This window comes from Oryzias melastigma, linkage group LG7, assembly GCF_002922805.2.
Source record: "Oryzias melastigma strain HK-1 linkage group LG7, ASM292280v2, whole genome shotgun sequence".
Taxonomy (NCBI): domain Eukaryota; kingdom Metazoa; phylum Chordata; class Actinopteri; order Beloniformes; family Adrianichthyidae; genus Oryzias; species Oryzias melastigma.
In genome coordinates, this window is record NC_050518.1 from 17,296,493 (window position 1) to 17,315,148 (window position 18,656).

Below are 18,656 nucleotides of genomic sequence, written 5' to 3' on the forward strand. Positions count from 1 at the left end.
CCATAAATTACTATTTTAAGTCCATCAATTACTATTTTGTGGCCACATTAGCATTTTAAGAGCAAAAATTAGCATTTTTGTGGCCATAAATTACTATTTTGAGTGCACCTATTAGTATTTTAGTGGACACATTAGTATTTTGTGCACAAAAATCAGTATTTTGTGGACACAAGTTTGCATCTTTTTGTGCACCGACTATTTGGTTAACCACCAACACGTCCAGGTATACATACTTAGTCTTAACTTTTGGGGAAGCAAAATAAATAAAAATATGTCCAAATATGAATTAAGTCTCATATAGCCTCTCATACAAAACACGTTTTTTTGTTTTCAACATTTTGGAAAAAATATTTTATTTTTATAACATACCAAACTCATTGAAAACTACGACCTATTTTTTATTTTTAGATAGAGTTTGATATTTTGGGGTTTAATAGTTACTGATTCTTTAAAAAATAGCTTTTAAAAAAGAAAAAAAAAAAACGTAAATTCTTCACTGAAGCGCCAGGATGTCAGCTACTTTCTGGGAGGGCGAGAGCCAACGCCCCACTGAGAAATCACTCCCCGCCGGTGATCCCGCCCTCCTGCCGACACAGCACGCCTTATTTCACTTTCCAGAGAGCGTGATTCATCCGCCTGCTTTCCGTTAGTCAAAGACGAAACTGGTGAAACTGGTCAAACAAAATAATTCCGTTGCTGCGGCTGGAAACTTTTTAAGCGATATCTTCATTTTGAAATAAGCTTTTTGTTTCTTTGACTTCCGTGCTGCGGTCGGACTTGTTGTGTAGCCGAACTTGGTCGGTTAGTTTTGGACTCAAACAAACCCCGCTGCTGCAGCTGCTGCACGTTGAGTTTTCGGGATGGCTGACACAACTGGGACCAGCCCCGCGGCTAACTGCCTGGAGAAGCTCAAAAGTTACGTGAAGACCCCCAAAGGTTTCATCCTCTCCGCAGAAATAGTAAGTTCACACAAACTGCGGCCCCTCGGGCTAGCTGTGTAATATCAAGCTAATGAATATTTCAAACGTCCGTTTTTTCGAGCGTTTGTGCTCCGTCGATCGACGGGACTATTTTAGCGCCTTAAAGGGAATTTCTGTCTTGGTTTTTGGAGCGTTACCAAAGGAATGACGGGCATGCGGTCTGCTGGGGCGGGGGGTCAGAGGTCTCCACCTGTCACTTTTGCTCTGCTTTCTCCACGTTTGTGGTAGATTAGCGTTAATGGTAAAAGTTTTCATCAAAAACGCCATGAGGACGTATAGAGAGGAGGGACAGGGGCGGACTCACTTTAGGCAAAGGTGGGCGATTGTTTGGGACCCCCAAATCTTTGGGAACCCTGAGATAAACACTTAAATTAATTTATTACGCCCACTTTTCTTTAACTCTGTTATTAAAAAAAAAAAAATACTGTTACTGAAATACTGAAATGACATAAGACTGTGTAGCAATGGATTATTCCATCAACAGCAATTAATATATATATATATATATATATATATATATATATATATAAATGCACTTCTTTAAAATTTTACATTTAGTTTTTCAATTTATATACAGATTTTTGAAAGGGGACCAGTAAAGAAGTTATTTGATGGATGCTTTTTAAGAAATTATTTATACAACCGCTGCAGAGGCCGCATGTTATTGTTCGCCCCCAAACTGCTAAGCCCTCTGTGGGCTCCTCAAGTCTCCGCACATCTGTCTTTAGCTAAGTGGAAATATATGCAAAGGTGGTTTTTACTCCTATTATCATAGGAGTAAAAAAATGCTTCCTTTCTGGTAATATTTGAGTATTTAAACTCCTTTTTAGACCACCACTAGTTTACACTTGACTGCTTCTGTTTGCATTTCCCACCGTCTTGTCACATAGGTCATTGTGTGGTGCTTTTGGTGTTTTGCATGTCCTCCTTAATCCAGTTTACAGTAAATAATCTTTTTTTGTTTAATCTTTTGCCCTTAAAGTTTTTGAGATTTGCTCAACTTTGACCTTTTTAACTGTGACCTAATATTTGACTGCATTCATTGAAAGTTACCCTGCCAAGTCTACGTCAGGCATGAAAGATGCAATCAGCTCATAAAATGTCTTGTTAAAGATTAAACTGCCTAATAAAGTATTTGAATGTGTCACTGTGGCACCACTTTGACTGACATTTGCCTTTCTTTTACCGCTTGGTTCTTCTATCATACAGCATCCGTGCTAATCTTTAATGTAAATGTTAAACTATATTTGACAACAATTTCAAAAACACACTGGTGTCTAACTGTGAACATGATTTCATTTTAGTTTTTTGATCTAAAAAAAGGGGGGAATTTCGATAGGGGTTTTCTCACGAAAACAAGGACTGCACAAACCTCACGTCTGGTGTTTCAATAACTGCTTCTTGTTTCAGCCTTGATGGCTTCCTGTGCTCTAAAGGAAAGCTCTAAACACCAAAGGAAATGAGCTGTGATAGTAGAAGCTTGTAATGTTGACACAATGGGCAGTGCTATGATTATATGGGGATTCTTAAAGAACCTCTCAGAGCATTTTTTGATCTATTTTAAAAGGGTTCCCAGTGGTCTTTCACTTATGATTACGCACTTTTTACTCCTTAAAAATTGTTGTTTTCTAGGACATAGTTCATCAAGCTACGTTGTTTCTTGACATTGGGCCCTTTGGAGCCTTTTCACTGAAAAGTCTATATAATAGTAATGCACTTTTTGGGCGCTTTTGCTTTCAAAACTATTCAGTTCACATGTAACTACGAACGTTTTTAACATAATTTCTGTGCTGTACATACAAAACCGGTGTCTATTAAACGCACATTTAAAGTTAAATCAGTCTGACCAATCAGGGACTCAGCTTTGGTAGTGACGTATGGAGGGCGTCCCTTTTAATTCACAGAAGTCCCAACTGTTCGAAAATGTATCACGAAGGAGAAATTAAAAATCTCAATTTGTGCCAAGTCTTTTTATATATCGGAATAGAGCTGTCAAAGAAAACTGCCTGGAGCGAGATCCACGAGATTTGTACAACTTTTACATTTCGGACCAAGCCTCTTCCAACTGTTGGTACGTGCGCTAGTATGTGGTAGCAACAGTCCAGTGTGAACTCCACATGCTAAACACCTTTTCAACAATGTGCGTCACATGTCTAAAAATGCACTTTAAAACTAGCTTTTCTTTACATTTGTCCTCCATCATCAGAAAAACACCACAAGAACATGCTAAGAAAACAAAGACCAAAGGCATACATTTCATGTACTCAAATGAGTTATTTGGGAGTGACTGAGTTTTTAGTATGAAAAGCAAAAAGGCTTGGCTCCAAAAAAAACATGATGAAGCATGTTTTGAGCTGCAGACAATGCACTCATGCATGTTTTCATGGCTTGTTAACGGTTAAGATTGCTCACACCCTCACCCTTTTTTATGTATTACTCAGATTGAAAGTAGGTAGCTAGCTGGACTTCTGTATTTTCTCGAGATTTTTTAATTTTACTTTGAATGCAAGCAGTAAAAGGAGAGAAAGTTATCTCCTGAAGTTGTTTAATGAATTGAAAGAGATTTTTAAGTAACACAAGATCTCTTCATTGCAGATTTAACAAAAAATAATGATTAAAAAAAGACATAAGTGAATGATTTCCTTAGCAACAGTTGCTGTTTGGCGTCTCTCGGCACTACAGACTAGTTCTCAGCTCTCCTGTAGCTTTCGGCTATAATTAGCCAAGTGTTTGCAACAATTTTCCTCCCCTCATTTTAAGGGAGAAGCCCTCTGAGAAAAAAAAAAGTCTATGGATGAACATTTAAAGCCACCCCTGTCAAACAGATCATTCTCTGTCAGGAGAAACATAAAGGTGTCGACGTCTCAGGGCTTTTCATGCTCTGAGGGACTCTTGTGTAGCGGACGTGCGACTCTGTTTGGCGGCCTCTTCAGTGGCCGCGGCTTTCAGAGCCGCCAACTCGGAGCCAAATAGAGCTTCTTTTGTGTGGGAGCTTGTCCTCGGCCTCCTCTCTGCTGCACAGAGGCAGTCTGTGCCAGCCTCGGGGAAACACATGAGCGACTGATGCATCTGACCTGCTGGCTGCCTGTGGGCTGCCAGTGAGGGAGGGGGAGAGTGTAGAGACAGATGTAAGACTGGGGCCAAGACATCTAAGTCATGTGTATAGCATGTAGAGATTCCACACTGACTACAAAGGTGCCCAAGATGCACTCTGAGAAATTAGCCAGTGTTGGAGCTCGATTTACTCAACCAGATTAATTTCCCAAATTATTTTTTTAAGTGGTCCACTTTGTGGGAGTTTGCTCATCCAGTCCTTATGTGTTTTGTGGATTTGGAGAAGGCGTTTGACAGCGTCCCCCGTGGTGTCCCATGGTGGGTCCTGTAGAAGTACGGGGTCAAGGGGACCTTACTGAAGGCTGTCCAGTCTCTGTATTAGCTTGGTTTGCATACCTGGCAGTAAGTCCGACCTGTTCCTGCTACATGTTGGACTCCGACAGGGCTGCCCTTTATCACCAGTTCTGTTCATAGTCTTTATGGACAGAATTTCTAGGCACAGCCAGAAACCAGAGGGGACCTGGTTTGGGGACCACAGGATTTCCTCTCTGCTCTTTGCAGATGATGTTGTTCTTTTGCCTTCATTGAGCCAGGACCTCCAGTATGTATTGGAGCGGTTGGAGCTGGAAAGAGGGTCAGCACCAGTCTGAGGCCATGGTTCTTGACTGGAGAAAGGTAGTTTGCCTTCTCTCGGTGGGTGGAGAGCTCCTGTCTCAGGTGGAGGAGTGTAAGTATCTAGGGGTCTTGTTCACGATTGAGGGAAGATCGGAGCAAGAGATCAACAGGTGGATTGGTGCGACGTCCGCCATTATGCAGTAGCTGTACTGGTCAGTTGAAGAGAGAGTGTGATGGAAATTATACAATTCCTCCTTAGTTTTCATCAATGACATTCACCAAGTGACTTTTGCACACAGTTAGAAGTCACAAAATTTGTTTGTTTCTTGCCAGGGCATTCTATCATGATGTTAAAACATTTTGACTTCATTAGAACATCCTGGCCATATTAGATATGCCACTATCTTAAGTTCCTGATTAAAGTTGACTGTATAAAATGTGAATATCCTTCATCACAGGCAGAACTCTGCAGACTTCTCCATGCTTGCTTAGCGTGTAGTTTTTCTCTACTTTGTTTATTAAAAATTGTTGAAACCGTTTGACAAACATTTCTTTATTCAATCAGATCTAACAATTTTTCTACCACAAGAGCCAGAAAATGAGCCATAAAGCAAAACTCTCAATTCACTGGTGGATCTTTGTTCCAAAACTACCTATGGTCATGAGTTCTGGGTCATGACCGAAAAAGCGAAGTCTTTAATGCAATCAGCCAAAATGAGCCGATAATGAGATACTTAGGAGTTAGCTATTTTGGCTTTTATTTAGATAAAATTGTTGCAGTTAAATGGAAATGATATATTAGTTGTATTAGTTGATTTTGTTTTGTAATTTGATTGTCCATTGCAAATCATATGTGCACATCAAAGGTTTTCTCTTATCTTGCAGCTTTAACATTTACCCATCATGAAAACTAAGCTCTGAAAAGCTGCCCCCTTGTGGTGGTGGTGGTGGGTGTTTGTGAGCCGTTTTTATGATGAGGGTTTAAAAGGTCACCTGTTAATAAAAATATCACTCTGTCTTTGGTGTGCTTCTTCAAAATCAACAAAAAATGAATTTCACTTCCTTCACCATTACTGTCGATGTTAAAATCACAATATAGATGTTGAACTTAAATGAAACCCAAGTCTGTTGACCTCTGTTCTAAATTTGACCCATTTTTCATTGAAGTGAAAGGAAACTGACCTCAAAATCTAAAGAAGTGTTCTTTTCCCTCTGTCTTTCATTGCTATGCCAATTTTATCCTAAATGTTAGGCTTTAGTTTCTATGGTTGATTTGTGAATCAGAGGTGGAAAAAAAATGAGTTCACTTTTACTGCAGAGCCGATCACACTTTCCATGAAGTCTCATTTATAGAAGAGGAAGAAAGAACTGGAAAAAGGGACAAAGTAAGGCAACACTTAAGGCAACGGAATCCCTTCGATATAAAGAGTCTGAAATGTGTAAAGTTTTCAGAAAATGTTTATTTTTTCAAGATTGTTCATTTTCCCCCCATACTAGTAAAAAAAATGAAAAGTTATTAACCACATGCCATTGTTGCAATCTAAAATATGCAAAAATGTTATATTTCAAAGCATCAACACATCTGTGTTGTCAAAAGAACAAAGTATTGTCACTTCTCCACGTTCAAAGAAATGCTCATTTCTGTGTGATTTTTGAACTTGGCACTCGATCAAGTGTCTCCCCTTTCACAGTTGTCATGGAGTTTGCCCACACTGTGTGAAAGCATCTGCCCACACACTTTCACAGCCGCAATAATAGCCGTGTTATTTGAAAGAAGATTCACAGGGAGGCGTGGGCAACCAGAGTTTATGATTTCTTTCAACTGGCATCTTTTGGACGGACGAGCGAGCGAGCTGCTTTTCCCTCCACAGGGGAAAGTATATGATAAATGTAATGCTTTGTGCATATAAGACGCTTCTGAACAATCAGAATCTATTCAGCTGTTGCAGTCTAAGGCAGATATTTTGTTGACTGGAAAGTTAAGGATCTGGACATAAAGAAAGCTTTGTACAGTCTTTGATAGTTCAAGGGGACACAAATGATTGTTTGTCGTTGTGTGATGGACTTTCTGATCTACACTATTCCACGTATGGTGTCCTGATAAAAACAATGATCTCTTCCTTATTGACTCTGCATTTTCTCCTCTCCTAGCTCATCAGTTTCATAATCCTCATCTGCTATGCCGCATCTCTATACGGAGGTTACTCCGCCGTCGCCATCTGCGAGATGGTCTTCGCCATAATCTTCTTTATCATCTTCATGATGGAGTTGGACAAACAGATCCAATTGGTGAACTGGGTCTGGAGTGTGAGTTGATTCTCCGTTCAGGCACATGTCCGACTCTAGCGCCCGCTCACCTCGCATCACCTGCTCCCGCTTCTCTGTGCAGGATTTCTTCCGGGCCATAATCGGCGCCATCCTTTACATCATCACCTCCCTCATCTGCGTCATCGGAGGAGCTGGAGACGGAGCGCGGATCGCAGGCGGGGTCAGTTAAGAAACGCTGAGACTAGAATTCCATTTATTTATATATTTAGTATATGTCTATACTTATTTGTTGATTAATTCAATTTTCATTGAACTACATTACCCAACCTATGTAATGTCATCATTAGGAGACATAAACACAATTAAAATGTTAGCCACTTTGCTATTTATCGTGTCATTCTAAACAGGAATTATTTTTTTCTATTTTGGGAGATTCAACTGACGATTTCTAAAAATATTAAATTATTTTTTATGCTGAAGGGCTTCAGATCTTTGATCCTCAGTCATGAATAAATAGAAATAGAGCAATTCAGAAACGTCAACTAAAATGAAAAGCTAATATTTTGAGGTTCACACAAACTGTGGAGCTGTAGTTACTAAAGTTAGTTTTTGTTCCTTAGAACGAAGCTTTTTCTTCAGTGATTCCAGTTTACCTGAAGCAGAGAGTTGTTCTTCTCTGTAACATTCATATCTGAGATGGGTTTCACTTTCCTTCAGGATGAAGATTAAAGTCGTGTTTTTAACTTGACATTTTTCTCATATAAAAAAATATCTATAATTGCATTTCTGAATATTTCTTATTTCAAGTTTTTTGAATCAGGAACAGATGAAAAAATGTTGTTTTAAAAAGAGCATACTGTAGTGGTTTGTAGAAAATGCCTTGGGCGGGCTGCCGGCTCCCTGCTCCTAACTCTGCTACAGGAAAGGGGAATGGGGGCGGGGTTGCTCCACACAGACAGTCCTGTCCACTACTGCCGTTCTGCAGAAACTATGATTAGAAGACGACACAGATTTTTTGTTAACCATAATTAAAGGAATGCATTTTCAATATATAAAAAAGGAGTGGGACTTTGATGTATTGATTTTTTTTTTTTTTTACTTAAATTAAAAACTAACTCGATTTTCCAAATGTTCCAAATAAGAAACCTGAAACTTGGGGAGTAAGAGCTCATAAAAGCAAAGGTATAAAAATAGCAGTGTAAGTCCCTGTTAGTTGTAGTAAACATGTAGTCACATCATAACTATTACATCAACCTTAAATGCAAACTATAAATGAGGCCAGGTTTTCCTCTGCTCACCACATCCGTCTCTGTGGCTGAAAGTCTTTGGTTTCGAGTCATATTGAGAGCCAAATGTAGCACAAAAAAGATTAAATGATAAGGTATTAGGTTAGATTTTTGTTCTGTTTATTCAACAAGTTCACATAATCTTTGGAGGCTTTCAAAGTATTAATTCAGATTTTTCCCTCAGGTTTTTGGTTTGATCGCCGGCCTGCTATTTGCATACGACACCTACACCATCTACTTACAGATCAAGAGTACCAGACAGCACACAGCAGCTGCCACTGGTGAGATGGTCCTAATCTCACACCCTTCATACTTTATGTTTTACCTCATTTTGATCCCATGTTTTTAATATGTGTTCTACAGATGACCTCGCTTAAGATCGCCGTCATCGAATGGGATTTTAAAAGGAAGAGGGGAGCAGGAAGGACACAGAAGAGTAATGAGATCAAGCCAGAACCAACGGTGCATTTCATGGCCTTACATGTTAGATTGGCGGCACATGAGGAATTCCCCTCCCCAGTTTTTGTTCCAGTGTGGATGGACCACTAAAAGGGAAAATTGTCAGAATTTGGTTAAAAAAAAAAAAAGTTCTCTTGTTCATAGACCGTTGTAGAAATGGTATCTGTGTGTACTTAGAAAGAAACTGGCTCAGTTTGGTGCTCTGGGAAATATTAAACAAATAATAACAGTAGTAATAGTTTTCTGCAACTTGTTTTATGTGTTGTTATTTCCATTTTGTCAAGTGGTTAATTATTTCATTCTGTTATTTAATTTTTGCAACCAAGTTCTGTTGCTGTACTTTGGAATCTCATGTCGGTTATTCATGTTTTAAAAGTCTAAAAATTTGAAGTGGTCTGCTGTTATTTATCAACATATTTTATCTGGTTTTGTAAAAGTTTTGGCCGTACTGTTTCTTTAAAAAGAAAGAAAAAACTTGCGTAGCAATTGGCAATAGGTTTAAAACCATAATAGTTGGCATCATTAACATATATTTTTTATGCTTGCACATTTTTAGAAGCAGAATATTTCCTCCTCATATATTACACTGCCAGGAAGTAAAGTCGGGAAGTTTATAGTTTTTCCTTTGATGAAAAATAATTTTTTACAGAAAAGTATTACGACAGGTACAAAAGATGTTGTTCACTTCTGTTCTCTTGTCAACTCGTAGATAATAATACAGTGAGTTTGCCTCTCTCTCTTTATGTTTTGCTAATGTGTGTTACATTGGTTTACAGCATGTCCATACCGATCTTGCTTGGAGGAATAAAGCCATTTGTTACTACAAGGAATTAATGTGCTTGTTGCTTCTATTGTACACCAGTGTTTCCTATTACAGAATAGTGGTGCTTAAGAACATATTTTATTTCCTGAGGGTTATTTGAGCCATCGTGACCTAAATGCTTCTATAAAAAAACAGTGAAACTTGAGAGAGCGTTTCCTTTGTCCTTTGCGTTTTGTCTTCTCGCCACTAGATGGCAGTAGTGTTCAATTTACATTCTGATTCACTTTAAATGGGTGGGGTTTATATATGAGTAACTGGCAGAGAGAGCTATTAATCTGAAATTATATAATATATCAAGAAAGCAGTGGTGTTGACCACCTGTCTTTCATCAAGAATTTAGTTTTTACATACATTTATAATATCTCAGAAGGGATCAAGAGCATCCTTCCTCTCTTTTCTAATCTCACACTGATTTTTAAAGTGCATTATGGCATGGTGGCCCTACTTTTATGCGTAGACGTTTTTGTCTTTTTTTAGTTTTGCTATGCCACTCTAATAACATTTTTTTAGTGTTATTTTAAGAATCTGCGGTGGAATGATAATCCCTTGTTTAGAGTCATGGCAGCTGTTATCAAACTGCTTCCTGTATTCATGGGGGTAAAAGAACTCCCAAAATACTCCAGATTTCATAGTAATTAACTAAATTGAATTATATTTATAGTCAAATTAGTTTTATTGTTTATATATATTTTGCCAAGGAGGAAATAAAGTTAGAAATGTTTTAAATCCGGTTATTTTCAAAATAAATGAAACTAGTAACGTTGTTTTGTCTAATGTCGCTTGTTATTCAATGTATTAGCAAATATATCATTTTATACGTGTTTAATAACATTTATTCATTTTTTAGCTCTTCATTTGCCTTTGCTTTGTAAGAACAACAAACGTTTAAAATGGTAGTCACTTTATTTTGAAGTGATGACGGAAGTCTCACTTTTACCAGTAGGGCTAGCTTTAATTTTCATGACAAACTCGTTAGCAAAGACGGAATGAACAGTCCTGGAATAGTTAGAGGAGCGCAGCATGTAGTTTAACCGAAGCTGGGCTTCTTTCGGAGTTTGTTCGTCGGCTTTGTCTCTCTTTATCCTCCTCGTGAATAACTATTCGGTTCACGTCATGTTCCTGCGCGGGTCCAAAAAGCGGCGGTCGAACCGCTCGGTAAGTGCCGCTTTGCTTTTCTTCTTCTTTTTCTCTGCTTTAGCAACTTTGTCAACTGTTCTATGTCGTTTTCGTTTCGAACCAAGTGTAAAGTAGTCTTCTACGTTGGGGCCAGAATCTGGTTTAAGTCTTTATCTTTGGTTTCAACTTTTAAACTAAACCCGAATTGAACTTCATTTCGGGATTGAAAACAGCTAGAACGGAACCGGGTCACATAGACATACAGCTCGGTTTTTTATGTCACTTGTGACTAAAAGAGGTGTCTTAATATACAGTTTGCTATTAAATCATGCATTCTTTGTTTCTATAGTCATGTCGGGCGCCCCAGGTGTAGTGGGGTGGGGGTGACTACGTCATGAATTTGTACCTGAGCAGGTTTGGATGGATCATAAACGTGTTTATTCCGTTTTCACGGTGCGGGTTATTCCTTCCCGTGGGTCCAAACTTATGTTGCTCTGCTCGCTGAGAATAAACGAGCCCACGAACATCTGGAAGGTGCTGCAACATCTGGAGGCTCGCCTGCAGGAGGTCCTGCTGCTCCTGAAGGCCATTCCACCACACAGTAACACAGTAACAGTTACAAAAGAAATCACACAAAGCGACCTTTTCATCCAGCAAATCAGATTACATCAACCTTTACAAATCTTATTGGATTTTGAGCAACCCTTTCCAGCGCACGTGAGAGGGGAGTGTGCAGAAGAACTCCTGCAGAACCTGCAGCACAAAGGGGTTTAAATGACCCTAAAGCTGCATTGAATCTTAAAGACTCCATACATTTCCTGTTCATAAAATGATTCTTGGTAAAAGTTATTTTAATTTGGAACAACATCAAGATTAAACATGTCTCAATATAAAAACTCTAAATTAATTTGACATTACTGTAGATGGAAACTCTATTGTGATGTTCACATTTACGTTTAACTAAAACATTTTTTTGTTTATTTTGTTTAGAAAACAGTTACATAAGCTGCATCATCAAAGAATCCTCACTCTGCTTAAAATCCTAATTTCAAGATTCAAGATTCAAGATTCTTTATTGTCATCCAACATGCGAACATGACAGACGAAATTTGGGACTGTGGTCCCGTCTAATATAAATAAATATAAATAAATAGAAGAGCAGAAGTTGCACATATTAACAGCGAGGGTATAAATACAAAATGACCGGAGTGCAATTTACAAATCATATTTTTAGTGTATTTAACATGTTCTTGAGGCATGTTTCTGATGTATAAAAAAATACGCTTTAAATTGCATTTCTGAGTATTTTTTATTCAAATCATAGTAAAGGAGTTGAAAAAATATATAATTTGAAAAAGATCTTATTTGTGATGTAGAAAATACACTTGGTGGGCCACAAGTTTCCTTCTCCAAGCTCTTAGGAAAGGCGAGGGGAAGAGGGGCGGGGTTGCTTCGTGCCGACTTTCCCGCCTTCAATCCAGAGCAGAATTTCTACTCCCTTTGCCATTTTTGTTGCACCATATACACATTAGGTTGAGCGTATGACGGGCTGTAAGCTGCCAGGAGAGCAAGTAAATAGATGGGTGATGGGAAGAGGGGCGGCAATGATCCTGCCCACAACTCAGGTGAATTTCTAACAAACTCCTGCTGCTCTGCAGAAACTGTCCTTCTGCATGAAAGTTTTTTTTCTGGGTAAATACAAGATAATAATAATTAAAAGACCACTTGAGACGGTTTTCAATTGATCAAAAGATAACCAGAGTGTGACTTCAATGTACTGATTACACAGACAGTCAGAGGCTTCTTTAAATCTGCTGCTTTTACGCATGTTTATTCACTTCTACAGCAGCTAATGCAGATGTTTCTTTTCTTTTTTTGCACAAATTCAGCTTTCCTTTAAGGATTAATAAAGTATTTTTGTATCTGGACAAGAACGGATGCTCTTTGATTATTAGGCAGAACTATAAACCTCAGCTTTTTACTTCATCTTCAAATCTACATCTAAATAATTGTCCAAATTCTAAATGGATACATCGACCTCATCCTTTTGTGAAATAGGTTTGACCTTAGCAGATGGAAGCATTATTTCATAAAACCGTAAGCCTCACAAAAATGTGTGGCGGAGAAGGGGAAAAAATAGGGATGTGGACAGTCAGCTGGCTGCCTGTTTAAACCTGACCAATGAAGAAAAGTCTGCATCAACTCAGCGCGGCAACACCGCAAAGCCCCCTTGACCTGTGACCATCGCTGTTAAAGTTTAAACCGTCCAGCAGAGCAGCTTCATTGACCTAAAAGACCCGGAGGTTCCTGTCGGCGCAGGGATGAAGGCTGAACCTGAAATGTGTTGAGCGGTAAAAGCGCTAAAATACTAAATCTAGACCTTTTGTTGAAATTATCCAACCATGTTAGTGCGCCGCCGTCAGTAAAATCCAATTTAGTCAGCGCAGCTGCAGGCTGATGTAAGATAACAAAGCTGGCAGCATTTCAGTTTGTCCATTAACGGAGTACAGTGTTACTTGGTAGAGAGACGGAACCAAAACACATCTTGACATGAGTCAACTTAGTATTCATTTGTGACAAACAAAGGAGCAAATTTAAAGGGTCTAATTAGATCATGTGTAGGGAAATTCTACACCCCGTCATGTTCATAGCAGATAAAGGAAAGCCTTTTTCTCATGTCCTCAACTGTTCTGTATGCTCTTAGTAAGTATATTTTTGTGCATCATGAATTCATGTTTGATCATAATTCATTCACTTACAGATAAAAGTTATCAGTTCTTATGTATCCGTGTTTTCTTTTCTTACAGCTTGATGTTCAGCTTTACTCAGCTTTGCTAATCCCTGTCCTTCATTCAATCTCAGCCCAGGCCTCGCTAAATTTGTAATTACTATCTGTTCTTAAGTTGAGAAGCGTTCATTCTGCTGTGTTGACCCTCTTATCTGTCCAGCCAGTGTAGGAATTAGCTGAAAACATTGGACTGAATGTAGCTGTGCAGAGGCAGACAGTAATCAACCAGGGGGCAGGAACACAGTGGGGTGTTAAGATGCAACTTAAGAGGGAAAAAAGGGTCAGTCTTTGTAACCTAACATTGATTTTTACAAAGTCTTTAATGTTTAAGAAAAAAAAAAAGTTTTTAAAATATTAAATCTGAGCACAAAAATCCCTTTTTTTCCTTAGTTTTCTGAGAAAATGTAAATCAGCTAATAAAGTTAGTAACCATTTGTTTCATTATTATCTTGCTTACAATATTTGTGTAGTGTCCTAAACATTTGCATTAACTATTAGCTTAATCTCATTCTTTTATAAACCTAAACTTGATTTAAAGGAGCTTTTTTTTTTGTTCCACATTTTTCAACATCAATGAATAACATCTTTCCTTTATTATGGTCTGATGTTAATGTAACGTTTCTGATAAAAATTGTCAGACAGTGTTGGAGCTAACAGGATTCCCTGAAGCGTAACTGCATGATTTTTTTTCTTTAACAGTTTTATAAAAAGTATAAAAAAATCGCACATCTGATTGCGTCTCCTCAGTAAATTTGTCAGGTTTTGTGATATCTTCCGGCTCCTCAGCGCGGTTGCCGTTCCATGGTGACAAACGAGGAATTTGTTCTTGATTGAATAAAGGTGAAAGACGCAGTCGGGCATTAATCTTCTGCATGCTTCATTTAACCTGTCTTGTCACTTTTCATACCTGGCTGGGAGGTGACTGTTAAAGCATGAAGCAAAGCTGATCTCAGTTTGTCCTGTGAGTCTGTGATGCGTAAAAATAGAGCCCGATACTAATGATAATGTAGTATGTATTATTGTTTTTTGCAAATTTGAAAAAACAAGCAGGCTGTGCAATTTTATTCCAATATAAATGTTCTTTCTGACTGTAGAAACATTCTAATATGGAATATAAAAGTACAGATCTGCTATATTTTCAGTCTACTGGTGTACAACTAAGCTTAAAAATGAGCCAAGCTAGCTCAGTGTTTCCAATCAAAACACTTTACCGCTGCTGCTGAACGTCCTCATAAAAATGTCTGCGTGGTTAAACGGGTTTGACGTGAATCCTGATGGTTTTATGGTTAGAGTGATTGGGAAAAAATAGAGATGAGCAGGTAAGCACAGGTACCAAGCATGTGTTTGGAAGTTTGCACGCTAAAGTTAGAGTTGCACAATTCTATGAAGCTCGTTTTTGCGTTTGATTTTGTCTATAAAACTTTTAAAAAATTGTTTTTTGTCGAAGCGTTTCTGCTTCTATTAGATGAGAGGAGTTTCATAGACATCAAACAGGAAAAATTTACGCTTGGAATTGTGGATTTTTTTTTTTCTGTCCACACCGGGCTGATCACACAGACGACAGTAGTCGTACAGTAGAGCCACAGCGTCCAGGAAAAGAAAGTGGAGTCGTATGGACTGCGTGGAGGGGGAAAGGGTGCAGCTCTCATCCTGTGTCTGCTTCCTTCCCCTCATCGCTAAAAAGAGCCACATGCACACTTAGCAGTGCATGAGTTTGCATGAGAAGAAGTGAGATGTTCACAACTTTTTTTTTTTTTAATGCAACCCTTTAACTACCCGCTCAACTCAATGATTGATTACATTTTGAAACATTTTGGCTAATTCCAACTCTAATCCTTAACTTCTAAAAAACAATATAGAGCGGGACTATATAGTGTCCTGGATTTTAAAAGCAATTCGAACACCACTTTTCTTTCTTTTTTTCTAAACTCAGGATATGTCACCAATTTCACAAAGTGAAGATCTAATCAATACAAACATTTCACAACCTCTATTAGTGACTCCACTGTGTTCTGATGATGAAATTGTGGACGGTTTATTAAAAAATAACATTTAAACACAATTTTTTTTGCAAAAATTGTTCGACCCCAATGCATTGTGGTCTATATTCGCCAATGTAGTGAGCATCGATGCACGCTAATTTTTTGCAGAGACTTCTAGGTAATTTCTAGGGAACTCGATCTTGGAATAGTAGCTTCGGACAGCACTAGAAAATGGAGAAGTTGGAACAGCCACATAGTTGAAGAGCCATTCAGACGAAAATGATGTTTTTAAACATGCTTTTGTGGTATTTTTCTGATGGTGCAGGATATTTTATAAAGAAAATTAAGATTCAAATTGCATCTATTAATTTATATAAATCATTGTGATTAAGGGTTAGGCAAAAAATGTAGAAATGTGAAATCAATAAAATTCGCTACAAGGTCTTAGCAATGGTGAGGGGAAGGGGGGTTGGGGCTGCTTTGTGCCAACAGTCCACAACCCAGACGAGAATTTCTAATAAATGTCCTAGAAAATGACACAGATTGTTAAAATTTTTGTCTAAAAGCGACAAAATCACAATTAATAGACCAATGAGAATGCTTTTGTCAAAAGATGATCAGAATGGAACTTTAATGAGTTTGGATTTTTTTATATGTGACTAAAATAGTACAAAGTTTGCTGACTCCATATAAATAAATTTGCCTCTATCCTACATATTTATCGAAAATACTAGTGACTTAAAATAGGTTTTTGTTATCAAACATACGCACTATCCATATTGAAAAAAGCGATCTGGGTCAAAGTCTCAAGCTGTCTTCTTCTGCTAAAAGAATGGAGGATTTGATGTGCACCACCTTTGTTTTAACTCGTGTTTCCGTTGCCAAAAGACACAAATGGCGCTCCGGTCAGGAAGTGCAGTAAGCTGAAGTGACTCTGTGCTGTTCCCAGCAGGAGGAAGAGGATCCAGACAGAGGCCAGCCCTGCATGCGCTGTGGAGACCAGTGCCCCGGCTTCCGTCTCCACGGCTGGAGGTACGAGCTGCAGCTCTCGTAAACTCTGTCTGCTCTGACCTCTGAACTTTTGAAGGAAATGTCTGCGTTTGTCTTCAGCGGAGCTACACTTTCTTCTGCTGGTTTGGAGGTGTTGTACATTTTTAGAGGTTCATAGAGCCGCCCACACCAGAAAAACAGATCTTTCTGTAAACATCGTCCAGAAAGGACTCCAGCTGCTGCCTTTTTTTGTGGTTACAAGACAGATTAACAGGGATTAGGCATCCCAGTTAGAAATTATAGAATCACTAAATGTATAGATTAGTTATGTCAGTTGGTCTCGAGCTTGACCCCTACTAATAGGATTAGTAAAGAGCGAGTTTTAGACACCATAGAAATGGGAACATTTTATGTAATTTTTTGTCATTTTCATCCTCAATTTATAAAAATTCTCACCTTAAATTTATCATTTGAGAGCTGATTAAAATGAACTTTTTTTGTGGCTACACAAAGTGCGTCAGCATTCCTTCAGATACAAATCGGTTTAGCTGCAACGCGCACACATGACAACCGAGGATACACATTAGTGGCAAACGAGCGTGACGCCCTTGATGATCCAGGACGCCACTCAGTGCTTCACAGAACAGACCTCCCCGGCTCGCTCTGTGTCTTAAAAGAATTAGTGCGACAAATGAATGGATGCCAGTAAGCCTCTACGACCACAGCAACAGAGGATCCAGTTTGTTTGAGTAAACACGATCCGCATGTGGAGAGGAAGCACAACAGAGCAGCAGGATTACCAGTAATCATCATCTGCCGCATGTGCTGGATGTCAGAGACCTCCCGTCAGCCATTCCACCGCGGTGTTCGCTGGAGTCGGACTTCTCTGTCAAATCTTAGAGACCCGCTCCAATGAAAAGGATGTTTTTGATGTTTTCTGCAATTTTGAAGGAGAAGATTAAGATTAAAATTGCATCTCTCAGCTGGAATCTGACTCTAAACTGTATGGCTGGATAGCTTCAATATCATTCACCATTTTTGTTGCATCGGTGATGTTAGGTCGGGGTTGTAAGATAGTATGTAAACAGAGCTTTCAGCAATGGGGAAGGGGGGTGGGATCGCTCTTCCCCAGCAGTCCCGCCCACAACTCTGAGGCAAATTTTTAATGAACTCCTGCTGCTTTTATTTTTTGGGCTAAAAACGGCACAGTCGTAATCGGAAGACCACTGGGAACGTTTTAGCAATAAATCAAAAGATGATCGAAGTGGGAGGTTAACTAAAGGTTTAACTGCAAACTTAACAAATGTATTAAATATCTTTGTCAAAGTCATATTGAGTGTTTTGCAACATCTCATCTGAAGTGTTACCCAATTATCAAAGCATCCCAGATCATCTGCAATTTTTTAGGAATATTTCTTTTTACAACAAGACTCTAGACCAATATGATTTACTTTTCTCCACCAGAATGCATTTTAAGTAAAGACAAGATCAGTATATTTGCTTTAAATTCTAACATAAAAATATTTTATTTGATAATCAAAAATCTTTCACAGCATCTAAAAGGAAAAACGTTTCCCTGAACTCAGCAACCTTAAGTAAGATCGTTAGAGCAACTTTAATGAAACGCTCTTTAAATCACGTCAAACAAAATAAAAAGTCTCTAGCTGCACATTGTGATTTCACAGATTTGTTGTGTTCTCTACATATTTCATTTTGTGTGACATAACTTACACACCGCGTGACTTTTATCTAGTTGACCCTTGACACTTAAATCAACACTAACAGTTGATTTAAGTGAAGTCGGGGTTTGTCGGATATCGAGATCTGGAGGGTCAGCCATGTTTGTGTCCTCTTAAAAAATGAATAACACTTCGCTTTTAGTTGCTTTATTTACTTTCACTTGAAATCATATAGATTTTTCGATTATTTAAAATTCATAAAACGATTCAGAATTGTTTATGGATCAGAATCGATGCGTCTAAAATCTATTTCTTTCCCTTCCACTACTAATATTTAGTAAGCCAAAGTAAAAAAAGGTAAACTTTTTAAAATTATTTTCATTAGTCGTTTGTTGGAATCTATGGTTTAGATGAGTGAAAGTCATTCTTTAGCTCTTTCTCTGTCATAACCAGCTGGTTGGGTCTCGTTCTGTGTCTTATATCAATGAGATTAGGCTAAGAGAACCATTGACTGTATGTGAGAACTGGACAGAGGGAGTGTGATGAGAAAGCAGCTTACTTCTGGCTCCAATGAAATGAAGTCAATTTAGTCACCTTTTTTTTTTTTTTTTTTCGT

The 18,656-nt window shown here is 38.4% G+C and overlaps 2 protein-coding genes across 3 annotated transcripts in view; both read left to right on the top strand.

Moving 5' to 3' along the window:
• The first annotated feature begins 430 nt into the window (after positions 1 to 430).
• plp2 (proteolipid protein 2) lies at positions 431 to 9,492 on the top strand. The gene is made up of 5 exons (XM_024293784.2): positions 431 to 959; positions 6,801 to 6,956; positions 7,039 to 7,137; positions 8,388 to 8,484; positions 8,567 to 9,492. Exons 1-5 carry the CDS (start codon positions 861 to 863, stop codon positions 8,578 to 8,580), a joined length of 465 nt encoding a protein of 154 aa, XP_024149552.1. The 5' UTR covers positions 431 to 860; the 3' UTR covers positions 8,581 to 9,492.
• Positions 9,493 to 10,413: 921 nt separating this feature from the next.
• Positions 10,414 to 18,656, top strand: part of prickle3 (prickle homolog 3) — a 22,019-nt gene continuing 13,776 nt past the window's right edge. The window contains exons 1-2 of one of the 2 annotated variants that reach the window (XM_024293753.2): positions 10,414 to 10,640; positions 16,321 to 16,403. In XM_024293753.2, coding sequence (XP_024149521.1) covers positions 10,599 to 10,640; positions 16,321 to 16,403 — 125 coding nt within the window. In that variant the 5' untranslated portion in view covers positions 10,414 to 10,598. The remainder of the gene's footprint in view (positions 10,641 to 16,320; positions 16,404 to 18,656) is intronic. The other variant, XM_024293754.2, reaches the window with a different exon arrangement.

Coding starts and splice junctions, on each gene's coding strand:
- plp2 (XM_024293784.2), top strand. CDS start 861: ATGGCTGACACAACTGGGACCAGCCCCGCGGCTAACTGCCTGGAGAAG. Junction 960..6,800: donor TCATCCTCTCCGCAGAAATA/GTAAGTTCACAC, acceptor CTCCTCTCCTAG/CTCATCAGTTTCATAATCCT. Junction 7,138..8,387: donor GAGCGCGGATCGCAGGCGGG/GTCAGTTAAGAA, acceptor TTTTTCCCTCAG/GTTTTTGGTTTGATCGCCGG.